General features: G+C 42.7%; 1 protein-coding gene across 1 annotated transcript in view; it reads left to right on the plus strand.

Annotated features, from left to right (window-relative positions):
- Positions 1-15,931, plus strand: part of LOC133508139 (low-density lipoprotein receptor-related protein 1-like) — a 111,526-nt gene that overhangs the window by 59,601 nt on the left and 35,994 nt on the right. Inside the window, exons 16-31 of the mRNA XM_061833931.1 lie at positions 730-870; positions 1,139-1,264; positions 1,345-1,461; positions 2,820-2,900; positions 3,786-3,953; positions 5,979-6,161; positions 6,236-6,433; positions 6,806-7,051; positions 8,059-8,256; positions 9,553-9,757; positions 9,850-10,014; positions 10,093-10,337; positions 12,622-12,753; positions 13,479-13,706; positions 14,528-14,702; positions 15,698-15,792. Of these exons, the coding sequence (XP_061689915.1) occupies positions 730-870; positions 1,139-1,264; positions 1,345-1,461; positions 2,820-2,900; positions 3,786-3,953; positions 5,979-6,161; positions 6,236-6,433; positions 6,806-7,051; positions 8,059-8,256; positions 9,553-9,757; positions 9,850-10,014; positions 10,093-10,337; positions 12,622-12,753; positions 13,479-13,706; positions 14,528-14,702; positions 15,698-15,792 (2,703 nt within the window). The remainder of the gene's footprint in view (positions 1-729; positions 871-1,138; positions 1,265-1,344; positions 1,462-2,819; positions 2,901-3,785; positions 3,954-5,978; positions 6,162-6,235; positions 6,434-6,805; positions 7,052-8,058; positions 8,257-9,552; positions 9,758-9,849; positions 10,015-10,092; positions 10,338-12,621; positions 12,754-13,478; positions 13,707-14,527; positions 14,703-15,697; positions 15,793-15,931) is intronic.

A 15,931-nucleotide genomic window follows, 5' to 3' on the forward strand; every position in this document is an offset into this window, starting at 1 on the left:
ATCTACTCTAATATTTAATGAGTTCTTCCTTTAGCCACCCTTCCAGTGGGATCATTCATTTGCATTCATCTTGAACATTGTTGATACACTATTAGCCTCTCTCATATGTGAGACTACAGTCACAAAACTGATATTTCACACCCAAACTCCAACTTTTCCCATCCGAAAAACTTTGTTGTCTTCCTGGAGTGGAGCGCTCTTTGCCAGACTTCTTTGCCACACATTGATTCATTCCTGAAAGGATTCCTCCAGAATCCTGTGCATCTCCATCATGACAGCCTTCTTGATGCTGGGCACGTCATCAAAACGGGTCCTCCATATGACCCCCTTGAGTTTGGGAAAAAGAGAAAGGGGGGGAAAAAAAACCCACAGTTGGGTGTGCAGCGAGGTTCAAGCGATTTCCTTCTCGGCCAGGAAACGATGGATGCTCAGAGTGGTGAAACAACCACGAGTTGTCGTGCTATAACTCTTCATAACACTTCTTCTCACACACTGAATGACACAAACTCCACTAGATCTGATTTGGATGTGTTCATTGATCAGTTGACTCATATTGAAAGAGTAAATTCAGAGTTTGTAGTTTGGCTTTGGAATATAATCTATATTTGGAATATAATGTTTATTTTTTGACCCCATGTGTATGCCTCTACTTTTAACAGCTTACATCTTTACATTTCTTTCATTTTTTTCCTCACGTTACTATTTGACCTCCATTTTTGTTTTCCACAGCCAACCCGTCTTACGTGCCCCCACCTCAGTGCCAGCCTGGAGAGTTTGCCTGTAAGAATAATCGCTGCATTCAGGAGCGCTGGAAGTGCGATGGCGACAACGACTGCCTGGACAACAGTGATGAGGCTCCCGAGCTGTGCCGTGAGTTAGCATGGACACGCACACAGTTCCATCCACCTCATGCTGGTGTCGAGGGACATTGCTTCGTGCAGTCTACTGAAAATTAGGACATTGGCTCTGGAGTAAAAGATAAGCATACTGTTGATCCAAGTTGGTGTGGACTCATCTGCATGTGTGGCAGCTCTTTTAAATGAAACAAAACCACAAAATAACTGTCTCATCTCTTTCAAACAGATTAGCAACCTGCATCTCACCTTTTTTTTTTTTTTAATTTCTTTCTCTTATCCAGATCAGCACACTTGCCCCACTGACAGGTTTAAGTGCCAGAACAACCGCTGCATTCCCCTGCGGTGGTTGTGTGACGGCGACAACGACTGCGGTAATGACGAGGATGAATCCAACACCACCTGTTCAGGTAGTCAGACTAATGGCAATTAGACTGATTCCATTTCTCCTTCTGTACAATTCTTGATGTGATCATTTGTTTCCTTTCAGCTCGCACATGCCCACCGAATCAGTACTCGTGTGCCAGCGGGCGCTGCATCCCCATCTCCTGGACGTGCGACCTGGATGACGACTGTGGGGATCGGTCTGATGAGCCTGCCTCTTGTGGTGGGTCAACCTAAACCCTTTCCTCACTGGTCATCTGAGCTGCCTTTTTGTCAGGTCACTGCCCTGTGTGTATTCGGACCAATGTGGGATGAGTGTTTGAAGTCCAAGCGGGATATTCTTCTGAAGTAGTTAGAGACATAATGGACCTTTCCGATGGCGATCTTAAGCACCGCCCCCTAAGCCATGTCCCACAAGCTTCCAAAATGGCGATTGAACAGTACATGTTTGAAGTCGATTCTCTATCGTGTATTCCAAATAATATTGGGGTGTGTTTTTTGCCAAATGCGTCAGACTTGTCCATGAGAGTTCTACAGAGAGCAGGGAGTTTTTCAGACCAAAATGACCATTCTCGAGATAAACGGTAATCCGTTGAGAAATTCCAGGGGCTAGGGTATCGTGCGCCTGCCTCTCAGTGGTGGGCTCCGAGCTGCAAGTTCAGCTTGGTGCTAGCACAAGCACAACTATCATATGCCGTTCTAACTTGCTCGGTAGTGTAAATATTTGCATTTTGCGTCATAAACATTAAAACTTGTTTGCGGCAGATTACTCGATTGGATCGTTATACTGTATAACTCTGTTGTCCAATCGTGTTAGTGGTTAATCGAGTTTCACCATTGCCATGTACATGTGTTCTCAGTTCTCAGAAATCGCAGTGTAACTTGTTAGTTAGCCAAGTAATGGCGCGTGGGACTTAGATAGCGCGAACTGAGCGACGGTGTGTTCAAAGTTTTACGATGGCGAAAGTGTTGGAAAAAAAAGATGAAGATCGAGCGAGGGCAATTGACAAGGATGCTTGAATCAAAAACTGTTTCAGACGGGCTTGGCTTGAAAGAAGTGTAACCGTGCAGATAGGACCGAAAACGGTATCAACATGTCTAACCGAACACATACAAAAAGTGGACATTCCCGGCAAAGTGCGGTGCACTCTGTGTTCCGATAGGAGCAAAAAATATCCAGGACCTATTTTTGGCAAAAGAACACTGTACTTTTTGTGAAATGTGAAGGGAACTTGTTTATGCTCTCTGTCTGCTTTGGTGCATCTGGCACAGGGTGTCTTGTAGCTGTGTTAGAAATAATGACATTTCAAGACCCTCAAGGTATCCCAGAGGGAAATGTGTTGCTCGGTGCGAGGAAGGTTGATCTCAGTTGAACTTCATGTTTTTTCCAAGAGTATAGTGACTCTAAACAAATCAAAAAACAAACCAAAACAAAACAAAAACATGGATGGCAAGCAAAATGTCAGGCTATTCAGACTTAAATTCTATGAGCTAACGGTGTGCTAACCTAATCGCTGTTTTTTCTCCTAGTTTTTTTGTGTTTCAAATAATATATCATCATTTCTTTCATTGTGTCCACAGCCTACCCCACATGTTTCCCCCTCACCCAGTTCACGTGCAACAATGGTCGCTGCATCAACATTAACTGGCGCTGTGATAACGGTGAGTGTCACTTCCGGACTTGACCCTCTCTCAGTACGTCTGCCATTTTACATGTCTGACCAGGTGTCTCATTCTGGCATGTGTCCTTTTTTTGTGTCACTATGCAGATTTGTGTTTTCCTTCCTGTTTGTTGGTGTTGTAGTTCCATTCTGTTCGCCCATTCTGGTGTCTTCCATTGGTTCTGTCTTTCAGAAAAGGATTGTGGTGACGGCTCTGATGAATTGCATTGTCCAAACCTGGCCGGTTAGTGCATAGATCAACATGCCCCGCAGCGGCCAAGACGCTTGCCCAGCTCTTAGATTAGCCCGGCAGGCTAACAAACATTTGAAGGCTGCTTGGCTTTAAACATGGCCACACGCTGATGCCAATGTCGCTGCTGCTGCGCAAAGGTTCAGAGCTACTGTAAATTAGATTAGGCAAATTGCATCATCGAGTCAGGCAAAGATAGAAAGAAATTTAATTTGATATTTAAGAATGACAGGTCAAATGATAAAAATAAGCGTCTCAGCAGAATTAATTTTCGATTCCCTCACGCCCATCAAATTAGATTCTGTCGGGATAAATGTTATAAAGGACAGGATTGTATAGGGTATAAACTGCTTATCGTGCTCTGCTGCCAAGCTCAATGTATCAGCGCCGGGTACATTCCCTCGTGGTGCATGGTCTGATCTATGCAGTTTCTGTCATTATGAAAACTCATCATTTAGATTTTGTTTTAAGTCATCTGTTTACTTTGTGTGTCTATCTATGTGTCTCTTTCTTACAAGAAAAACAAAATCCACAAAAGATTCAAATATTCAAACCCCTCTCCTTGGAAGGGTTGATGAAGAAGCGGAGAACTCTTAAATTTGTAGCAAGTGTTGTGACAGTGAATTTTCCTTTCAGATAATGACTGCGGGGACAATAGTGACGAGGCGGGCTGTAGTCACTCGTGTTCCAGTGCTCAGTTCAAGTGCAACAGCGGCCGATGCATTCCCGATTATTGGACTTGTGACGGGGATAATGACTGCGGAGACTACAGCGATGAGACCCACGCCAACTGCACAAATCAGGGTGAGTAACTCAGACTGTTCAAATGCAAGAAAGACCCTCAGGGAATGTAGACTATTGATGGCCAGAAATGAGGATTATAGAACGAATGAACAATTAAAATACTGCCAGTTGGACTGTATTTGGCACTATCATTTATTTGTGTGCAGGCTTATAGATTCAGGATAGATATAATTAAGAATTTCTATTCAATACGAAAAGTAATCATGCTTGTCATAGGCGATCTATTATTATTTCTCAGCCCATCTGTTGGCTCTGATGTGTAAAATCACATCCAGATTGCTCTTATGTCCCACATATCCTGCCATATATTAAAAGGCGGGGGGTGTCAAACCCATTTTTACAGCACGTCACATTGTCGTTATGATTTCCCTTTGACACTTTTGCAGTTACTGTATATCAGTGCTCTAAATGCTGAGAGTACCCATGTGACATATAAGAGTTAACCATATAAAAGTGTAGTCGCTGCAAATCCATCCATCCGTTTTCTTTGCCGCTTATCCTCACGAGGGTTGCAGGGAATGCTGGAGCCGATCCCAGCTCTCAATGGGCAGGAGACGGGTACACCCTGAACTGGTTGCCACACAAACGCAGGGCACATAGAGACGAACAGTTGCACTCACAATTACACCTCAGGGCAATTTAGAGTGTGCAATTAATGTTGCATGTTTTTGGGATGTGGGAGAAAACCGGAGTGCCCGGAGAAAACCCACGCAGGCACGGGAAGAACATGCAAACTCCACACAGGCGGGGCCGGGATTGAACCAGGGACCTCAGAACTGTCAGGCCAACGCTTCACCAACTGATCCACCGTGCTGCATCGCTGCAAAGATAAACAAAACATTTTATCTGAAAACAGAAGTCATGGAAAAATTGGATTTGGTGGACAATTTGTCTGTTAAAAGTGAAGAAAATACAGAGCAAATCCAAGGAACGTGATGGAGGCCCACTTTGTCCGCTTTAGTGGGCTGCATAAAGTGATGTGCTGGCAGGCTCGACCCACTGGACCTTGAGATCGACATCTGTGCTCAATAGGGAATATTGACATAATATCTGGAGACTGCAATGCTGTTGTGTACTAACCACCACTACAACCCTAAATTCATTTACCTTCTTTTGTATTTGGGCTAAACATCCTTTAAAATTCTAATTCTGTTTTGAAGGTCATCTTTTTTTGTCATAAGGCATTGTTAAAAATAGTTATTTAGTTAATAGTTAGGTAGTAGTAGTAGTAGTAAATGTTAACATTTCTCCAGTCCAGTTTCTAGTTTAATTTACTTTTGTTGCATTTCTTCCTTAAACAAAGAAAATCTAAATCACTTACTATTAACTAAATTAGGATGACCCTGAACAAAGTACATAGATTCTTTGAGGGAATGTCTACCCTATATTCAGTCTTTGCTGGCTGCACCGAGTGGCACTTTTTGAATGTTCAGTATAACAGTAAAAGGTGTCGCCTTTGGCAATGACTGCACTTCATTGCAGCATTCATCACAGCAACCAGCCATGAATGCCAGTGGACTCCAGGGGTTATCACACGGCCATTTTCACGTTTGGTCCAAGTGCACATGGAATGGCTTTCATTGGTGTCGAGATACTGACCAGCAAAATTGGTATTTATTGTACTCAAGAGATTGTTTGGAATGATTATGTAGTTGTGGGGATGAATACTTCACTCTTGTTCTTTGTAACACTCGAATAGGTGCATTTGGGACTAGCCAGAGTCTATATTAAGGCAGAAGATATAACACGTCCTTGGATTGGATCAGTCCCAAATGCGTACCGAACCGAAATTTTAGTATTTTTCGAAAATCACACTTATATAGCCATGCCACCTTGTCATTTTTATTATGCAGCGAGTCATAAACACAATGAGCCGATGTCAAATGTTCTAAATGCGTTTAAACAAGGATCATCTGGTGATGGATGTAAGACAGCTTGTCAGAGCTCTCGGCTGTTGATCTCAGTTAGATGAACATTTGAGGGGAGCGATAATGCCATTCAAGCATCTTCTCCTTTTCCCTGCAGCCACTCGTCCACCTGGAGGCTGCCACACAGATGAGTTTCAGTGTCGTATGGACGGGCTGTGCATTCCCCTGCGGTGGCGCTGTGATGGGGATACCGACTGCATGGACCTGAGTGACGAGAAGAACTGCGAGGGTGTCACGCACATGTGCGACCCGGCAGTAAAGTTCGGTTGCAGGGACTCGGGTGAGAAGTCGGACATTACTGCAGATTGATCGGGATGATTCGCTCCACAAGTGACACTGTCGTCTCTTTGTTAGCGCGGTGCATCAGCAAAGCTTGGATGTGCGACGGTGACAGCGACTGTGAGGACAACTCAGATGAAGAAAACTGCGAGGCGCTGGTGTGTAAACTGTCCCACCACGTATGCGCCAACGACTCCACCATCTGCCTGCCCGCAGAAAAACTTTGCGATGGCACGGAACACTGCCCAGATGGTTCTGATGAGAAACTCTGTGGTAAGCACCAACAGAACTTAAGATTTGTTATTTGGTGCAGGAAACGTGAAAATAGCAAGTATAGAGCTGCATCTGGTTCAGTGTGGTACAGTACAGTCATTGTATCAAATTGGGGGAACTGGATGTACAGGTGTCTGTAATAGCTGAACACACCCTTTTAATACATTTTGAGTAAGGTTATGAATAAGGTTTTATGTCTACAACTCTAATGTACAGTATCATATCAAAACTTTTCTTATTTTAATAGGTTATGTGATGAGCTCAACTATTTAAAAAAAATTGCTTTTGATTTAAATTCCACAGTAGGGTAGCTAATTCTCCTGCCCTAATGTCTGGATGTTTTTTTTTTTATTTTATTTTATTTTTTTTTAGACCTGTGTTCACTGGACAATGGCCACTGCAGCCATAATTGCACCGTGGCCCCTGGTGAGGGGGTGATTTGTTCCTGCCCACTGGGCATGGAGCTGGGCTCAGACAACAAGACTTGCAAGATTCAGAGCTTCTGTGCCAAGCATCTCAAATGCAGTCAGCGCTGTCAACAGGACAAGTTCAGTGTGAAATGTTCATGCTATGACGGATGGGAACTGGAGCCCGATATGGAGAACTGCAAGAGCACGGGTAAGAAACGTGAATGCTTGAAATGTTGATTGCTAAATGATATCACTGAACCATTTGACGGAAGGTGTCAAATAAAGAAGTGGTGCGGAAGTCTCGACCAATGGCGAAACATAGGATATAAAATGGGTGATTCACTTTCTAATCGAGCTTTTCAATGCATCTCTGCTATTATTATCTACTATTAGGTACTGTAGATGAGTAAAAATCAGCTTTTTTTTTACTATCCACTAACAGCAGGGGTGCCCAGACATTTTTACCCCAAGATCTACTTTTCAAGTAGCCAGCCTCTCACGAGCCATATGAGTGTACATCTTTCAGAGCAGGGATGGGGGCGGGTCTAAAGTAAACTAAGAAAACGAAAGTGTGACGGAGCACCGGTCTTTGTTAGAGAAAGTTCCGTGTGCTGCCTAAAAGAAACCAGTGGGTTCTTTTCATTTTTTTACAGTACGTCGGTGAATTGTGCCATTAGATGTAACAAGCAGTCATCCCTCACTCATTGAATCACATTGAAAAATGCCACAAACTGAATAGCTGGATGTTATACTTTCAATTTGCATTGGATTTTTTTTTTTGCGCACAACGCAGAATATCCGTGAAGAGACTGCATCAGTGGTGCAAAATTGCTCACGCGCGCAGTTAAGAGAGAACATTGGCTGACGTTTTTTGGGTTTTTTTTTTTTTTTTGGTACACTGTCCCTCGATCGACCAAGACTGCTTCGCAATCCACTGGTCGATCGCGATCAACGCATTGAGCACCCCTGTAGTCCTCTTCTATCAACACAATTCTCCTGATCAATGACCTCTCATTCATTCTGTTGCCTGTCTCACGGCCTTCTAGAAACAAATGCTGTGTTTTATTTATGCCACGTTGCGACCAGCCAGGATCTGAGCACTTTTCCATCATGTCACACTGAGAAGTAGCCTCTGCTGAGGTTTAAGCACTTTGCCATCTGGTCAACTGTGGCTTTTAAAACGTGCCCTCTGAATTTTATCATCCCTTTGTACAGATCCTTTTAAGCCCTTTATTATTTTCTCAAACCGCCATGAGATACGCCGCATTGATCTCAATAAGGGAGAGTTCAGTGTACTGGTGCCAGGGCTGAGGAACACCATCGCTCTGGACTTCCATCTCAGCCAGAGTGCCCTCTATTGGACTGATGTTGTCGAGGATAAAATCTATCGTGGAAAGCTGTCTGAGAATGGAGGTGAGATCAGTTATTATAGTCAAGTATTCTTATAAGATGAAACAATACCATGAAAAAAAGAACAATCTTTCCATTCTTCATCTGGGTTTGGGACTGGCAGTGGCTGGTTAATTGGGGCGGTGGCCGTGGAATCAAACCTGCGGCATCTGCACGAAAAGCATCAGGAAGTGCTTCCGATTCATTGTATTTTTTTCTTAATTGAAAAGAATAAAAAGGCTTTTGACAATATTAAACAAAAGTATGAAAGTATCCTCTTGATAAAATATAATTAACTAAAGACATCATCTTCTCACCTAATAAACATCTTGCAGCTGTATAAAAAAAATCTAATTTGCTTCACAAGAGATTTTTTTCTCGCAAAATGTAGATGTGTGAAAATCACAGGACACAATTCTTTTTATTCCTCTCTGAAAATTTCCTGAAAAGAGAGATGTGAAGCGTCCGCTTGACGCCAGTTCTATTAAATTGGCTCAGATTGTCTCAGTTCAATTTTCATCAATCTTTATGAGATTTGGAGCAACTTCAGTTTAACATTTTACCCTCTGATGTTGCAAAAACACAGCAAATTTTCTTCAAATTGCATAAAACCTGAATGACATTTTTTTTTTTTAAATGTTGATTTGACTGTAGGTTTCTTGTTGCTGTTGTCCAATTTTATCTGATTTCTTCTAATATAATTAGTTGTTGGATTCTCACCAAAATGTAATGGAAACATTATTGAAAGAGTACCAACCCAAGTTTGGATAAACTGTAAGGAAGCCATACATACTATACACGCCAGTGACACCGCGACCTACTTGGAGACCAACTCCAACCATGTAACTCCTTTTTTAGTCATTAGCACCCGCCAGCCACTGCAGTATACTTAAAGTACATTCAAGTCATCTGAATGACTGATTGCTCTTTCTCTCTAATATTTGTATTCATGCATTGCAATATTAGCACTGAATTCAACTTGCTGGAATACATTTACATAATTCGGAAAGCCCGAAGCAAAGAGAATCACTGCTTTGGGGCACCATGCAATCTAAACGCCATGATCCATAAATGTCCAATATTGTGCAATTGTTTTAAGGCGAAAAAAAATTCCAAATTGGCAAGTCAATTGTTCTTGTATTATAGAAAAATAAATACAAGGCCTTTCTCATAGTCACATTTCTTTAGCAACACATTCTCGTTGATTAAGCCTTCAATCAAGCCGATTGTCAATTGAATGTATAATTCCATAATGATAGGCTGACGAGACGAATTACCATGCACGGTGTAGATTTAACACTCTGTTGTGTGCGTCTGAAGCTTTAACCAGCTTCGACGTGGTAATACAGTATGGGCTGGCGACTCCCGAGGGCCTGGCAGTCGACTGGATAGCAGGAAACATTTACTGGGTGGAAAGCAACCTGGACCAGATCGAGGTGGCCAAGCTGGATGGCACCATGAGGACTACCCTGTTGGCTGGAGAGGTGGAACATCCTCGAGCTATCGCCCTGGATCCGCGGGATGGGTAATACCGGCACTGCACTGCACTGCACTGCACTGTGCACACAATCGACTGTCGCGTTGGCAAACATTTCCTTCAACATAAATTCTCCTCAGGATCCTCTTCTGGACGGATTGGGATGCCAGTTTACCAAGGATTGAAGCAGCCTCCATGAGTGGAGAAGGCAGAAAGACAATCCACAAAGAAACTGGCAATGGAGGCTGGCCGAATGGACTCACTGTGGATTATCTAGAGCGCCGCATCCTCTGGATTGATGCAAGGTCTAACGCAACAGCCTTTTTCTCTGCGAGTACTTAGATTAAGTCAGAAATCCAATCAAACGCTTTGGCTTGTTGCAGGTCTGATGCCATTTATTCTGCCAAATACGACGGTTCTGGGCTGATTGAGGTCCTGAGGGGTCACGAGTACCTGTCCCATCCCTTCGCTGTCACCATGTACGGCGGTGAAGTTTACTGGACAGACTGGAGGACTAACACCTTGGCTAAGGCCAACAAGTGGACTGGGAGCAACGTCACAGTTGTCCAGAGAACCAACACACAACCTTTTGACCTCCAGGTCTATCATCCATCCAGACAGCCTGAGGGTGAGAAAAATAAAATACTTTGACATCGTACACACACACAGTAGTTAACTTCTGCTCACTGCGGAACCATTGACACTAACATCACACTTGGAGTGGTTTTTTTTGTTGTTGTTGAGGGGGTGGGTTCATTTCATTCCTTTCGATGTGTAGAAATTATGATTTGGTCAATTTTTAAATGTAAAATAATAAGCGAGTACAATGCATCATTCAATGTATACAACTGGAAAATAAAAACCTCCCTTTGGGTTAAAAGTATAGTGCTCTACACCCTGGACCACTCGCCACTCAGTCACAGGAAACATAAAAAAACATTCTCACCAACACTCACAAAGTTTTGAGTAGGAATTGCACCAACGCTCCCTGTATTGAAGTCATCCTCCAGACTATCTCAAAACCATCAGTGACGCACCCTTAAGGTAATTGTGCATAGTAACGGTGCATCTTGACAAAGGCAGTATTTACCCATTTGCTCCAAATGTTTGTGTGTGTCGGTGGGGAGATGAAAGAAGCATCTGTGACTCGGCAGCCTGTTACAATAGCTTTACAAATTTATTTTCTACTTTTTTACAATATTGCAGCCTTTTGGCCGTGATATTTTATTGATTGGAGAATATCTACTTTATTGTATTTTGGATGCTTGTCTACAATTCTGGAATCGGATGCAGCTGGCTGATGTCCATTCTGCAAAAAATGGATTCAGGACAATATATGAAGAGTGACGATAACCGGCGCTAAAATGAATCTGAAGTGAAACGAGAGAGGACTGAATGGGACAGGACCCTATCCTTCTGTTTATGGGTTACTCACCAGTGAACAGTCGCCGGTTAGAAAACTGTAGTTTGTTTACATTCAAACACAACTTGTAGTTTGAGTGATGTCATGTGCACTTTTTTAAACATTTTACACTTGTGAAATTGGAGACCAGGAAAAGCTCATCCATGCTTTTATCTCAAGTAGACTTGACTACTGTAATGGTCTTCTGACTGGACTCCCAAAAAAGAAGATTAAACAGCTGCAGCTCATTCAGAATGCTGCAGCTCGGGTTCGGACCGAAACAAAGCGGTCAGAGCATATAACTCCAATCCTAAAGTTCCAGGCTTCCAGTCAGCTTTAGAATAGAGTTTAAAATTCTGCTATTGGTCTATAAATCACTAAGTGATTTAGGTCCTGAATACATGAAAGAGATGCTTACGGAATACAAACCCAGTAGAGCTCTGAGATCGACTGACTCAGGTCAAATAGTGGAGCGCAGAGTCCAAAGCAAACATGGTGAAGCAGCATTTAGCTATTATGCTGCACATAAATAGAAGAAGTTGCCAACGGAGGTGAGGTCAGCCCCAAGTGGGAATGTTTCTTAAATCCACGTTGAAAACTCTTCCTTTCTCTCATGGTTTTTAGAATATATCACCTTTTTGATCATATTGCTTGCACTGTATGCGGTTTTGTCTTTAAATATTTTGTTTGTCATTTTTATTGTTTTCATCCCATTTAAAATGTTTTATCTCTCTGTTTTCAAATGCCTTTAATCATGTAAAGCACATTGAGTTACCTCGTGTATGAAATGCGCTATACAAATAAATTTGCTTTGCTTTGCTTTGCTTTGTATCATATCAGTATCTCAGCCAAAGAGCTATTATCCCAGCGCCCTATTACTGGTCATTGGAGACATAACTTTTGTTGGTCTCCCTCAGCTACTAACAGCCTCACAAGGAATGTACAACACGTTCTCTCGAAAAAAGTTACATTGAGAACTGTGTCTGATTACGAGGCCATTTCAGCCTCTTTGAAGTTGGCCCACACATTTTCAGGCTTTAGTTTTGGACTCTTGCTGTGCCAAGAGCCAAGAATTAATTTATCCTTTTGTTGGTTCGGATGTGTGCTGGGGTTCATTGTAATGCTGAATTCCTCTTCAGTTCCATCTTTTCAATAATGAAAAAGAAGATCTCGAGGTTTTGGGCCAAATAAGGCGAAAATGTACATTATTCCCTCCGCACTTACCACCGCTTGACTACTATCCTGTGAATATGGTGTTCTGGTATCCGTTTTTTACAGAGAAAACCTTCCATACTTGTCTACATTTAGCAAAACGACAACAAATCATTGGGTCCCAGAGGGAACATCCATCCCTTTTCTGAGCCACTTATCCTCACAAGGGTCGCGGGAGTGCTGGAGCCTCTCCCAGCACTCATGATTACTGGCAATGAACACCACATAGCCTTGGCTCCATTAACATCTGAGAAACTTATGATTTCATTTAAAATGTTTTTTTTTTTTTTCCCTACAGCACCTAACCCTTGCGCAGCTAAAGATGGCAAGGAGCCCTGCACTCATCTATGCCTCATTAACTACAATCAGACATTCTCATGTGGCTGCCCCCACCTCATGAAGCTTGGGCCTGACAAGCGTACTTGTTATGGTAAGACACACGCACACACAAATACACTATACACACGATACCAGAAGACGAATTCTCGACTCACTCGCTCTAAGCTTGCAAGTAATTCCCTCTCGCTTTCGTGTTGAAAGCAGAATGTAATCCCTGTTCTTGCTGACTAGTTTATTTTTGTTTGTATACTGGATCTAAGTGTGTGGGATAGAGAGGGAGGACGGCATTAAACATTTTTTTTTAATATGCTTTGAGGTGGCACTATTATGACTGCTTTGGTGCCCACTGGAGTCACTGTGTTTGTAGTCAGAGTATGAGATTAGTATTCAGGGCAAGGATTGCTATTCTCTTCGGGGGTAATGGAATGGAGAGGGGCGTTCTTGTCTGATGCAGGCATCTGCCGCAACCCTCCACACCCCGCACCTCGCCTGGCTGGGCTGATCCAGCTTGACACTGTTATTATTCCCTCCTTGTCTCTTTCACAGTTCCTCTTTTCCCGTCTATCATCTGTAGGCTGCACAAGTTAAGTGATAATAGGACTGGCGAGACCGTTGTAGTTGTAATGGATAGGTTTTTGTATTCACTCGCATGCTCGCAACGCGTTAGTCAGCCACAGATGTAATTGATGTGAAAGCTGCAGGAACATGAACTGTGTATTCGAGTGGCTGTAATGATCTTGTCATTGTTTACTCAAGTCTCAGGAGAAGGAGACAAAAACAACAACAAAAATCTCATCTCATTGCCTCCTCCCTCAGAGTCTCGTCAATTCCTGCTGTACGCTCGCCAAATTGAGATTCGAGGAGTGGACATAGACAACCCTTACTACAACTACATCATCTCCTTCACCGTGCCCGATATCGACAACGTGACCGTGGTAGACTACGACGCTATGGAGCATCGCATATACTGGTCAGATGTCCGCACTCAGACCATCAAGAGGGCTTTCATTAATGGCACCGGAGTTGAAACTGTCATCTCTGCTGGTATGACTCTTGAAAGTCATTAAATACTGTATAACATTCATTTCCTTGTCAAATAAGAAAGGACTGAATTCATACAATTCTAAAATCGTTTACAATGTTCAGATCGTGTAAGCAAGTAAGTTTATACAGTGGTACTTTGACTAATGAGTTCCTCAATTTTGTGGGGGTTACGTGTAAAAAAATTAAACCTCAGGGAAAAATGAATAGGGCAATGAAGTTACCGCAATTCTCTCACGTGTTGGGAAAGAGCCGCCGATGCGCTTTCATCTCTTTATTGAACTTGAGCGTCAAATGCACAATACAAAATGAGAACACTTGCAAGGAGCTGCTTTAGGCCACAGCTCAAGCTGAGGTGCTCACACACCCTAGCAGCTAAACCAACCCAACTTCACCTTGAGATGTCACTAATTTGGCCACGCCCCTAAATGAATGTATACTGTACTCCATTAAATAGAGCAAACAGGTTTTTATTTAATTCAGTACCACTACAAACCCCTTTTTTCCAAATGGTGGAAGAGATTTATGGTATTTCAATTCATTCATTTCATGAATCCCCACCAAAATTTTTGAATAAACAAGGATAAAATGTTCAAAATCCATTTCAGGATTTTAGGGTTAGGTTTTTTTGTTGTTTGTAAGAGATAATGGAAGAAAAAATAAAATCTGCAAATGAGTAAATCCATTGGTGCCGAACCATGAGTATAGTAAAATCAGTTGTGAGCTTGGTCACAGAACAAATTAAACTTGTAAGTCAAGGTCCTGCTGTGTATTGTATACTTAGAAGATGATAGTTTCTGAACTGTATGTCTATCCACCATTAGATCTCCCCAATGCTCATGGCCTTGCAGTCGACTGGGTGTCCAGAAATCTGTTCTGGACCAGTTATGATGCCAATAAGAAGCAGATAAATGTTGCCAGACTGGACGGCTCATTCAAAAACGCTGTGATCCAGGGCCTGGACAAACCCCACTGCCTGGTGCTGCATCCCATTTTGGGGTTAGTCACGCACAAACCTGCCTTAAAGCTGTCACACATTGTCAAAGTACAGCTTACTGAAATGTCTCTTTGAAACCTCACAGATATCCCCTTTAACCTGCAATGTGTCCTTTCCTCCTGCCTCCCTCCATTCTCATAGGAGGTTCCACTCCACTGGTCTCTGAATTATTTACAGTCTGTCTGTGCCTATTTCAGCTTCTCTGTTTGTCCTCCATCCTCCGTCTCCTTTCGTGTTTAGCAAATGTCTGTTTTTCTTAGTGTCTTGAAACCTAATCCCCCGCTGAGCCCCCCAAACCAAACCTGCCTGGCCTCTCTTCTAACCAGCATAGCTGAGTCGGACCATCTGTATTTATATACAATCTTGTATGGGTCCTGCAGGAATTTTTCTTTTGCTTTTCTCCCATTTTTGAGGTGGATTAGAAAGTAGAGTTTCCATCTTTTATCTCCTCCTTCCTGTCTTTCAGCGACTTGTCCTCTCTCTAAAAAGCACGCTTCAATGGAGGAATTTTTCCGACGGGGGGAAAATGAGTAGCAGATGCTGCTCTGTGCGTTTGTCCTCTTTCTGACACCAGTACACTGAATGCATCAGGGTGTGTAGAAGCAAAGACTGTCAGGGGCAGGGCCAAAAGTGTGTTACATTCTGTAGTCACTTGATTTGAAGGCGTTTTATCAATCAAACAAATAGTGTGCTGGAAGCTGAAATGAGTTTGTGAACGTTACTTTTAAACATACTACAAAGGCAGCGACACAGAGGCTTCATATGTTCTGGAGCCAAATTTTAAGAGCTGAGGTCTTGTAAGGGTTATTGTTGCCATATATTCACTTTATATCCACTTTTGTTGTGTCCGACACTGGCACTCATAGCCACGTTATTCACTTCTCAAGTGTTTCCAGCCAGGGAAGAATTCATTCATTTTGCATTTTGGTGCCAGTCTGCATAAGGGAACATTTTAGTTGCTGTACCTTGACTGATTGTCTTTGCTTGCCTCCCCCAGGAAACTCTATTGGACAGACGGGGACAACATCAGCATTGCCAACACAGATGGCAGCAACCAAACTGTCCTATTCACAAACCAGAAAGGCCCCGTTGGTGAGTGAGCACGTTTTTTCAGGTGTTCCTCAAGGTTCTGTTTTGAGACCCCCTGTTTTGAGGATTAGGACTACTCGTATATCCTGTACTCTAGATCAAAACACTTGTAATGCAAAGTTGCATTTGCGTGTCAATAACG

The sequence above is a fragment of the Syngnathoides biaculeatus genome, chromosome 10 (assembly GCF_019802595.1).
Source record: "Syngnathoides biaculeatus isolate LvHL_M chromosome 10, ASM1980259v1, whole genome shotgun sequence".
NCBI classification, from domain to species: Eukaryota; Metazoa; Chordata; class Actinopteri; order Syngnathiformes; family Syngnathidae; genus Syngnathoides; species Syngnathoides biaculeatus.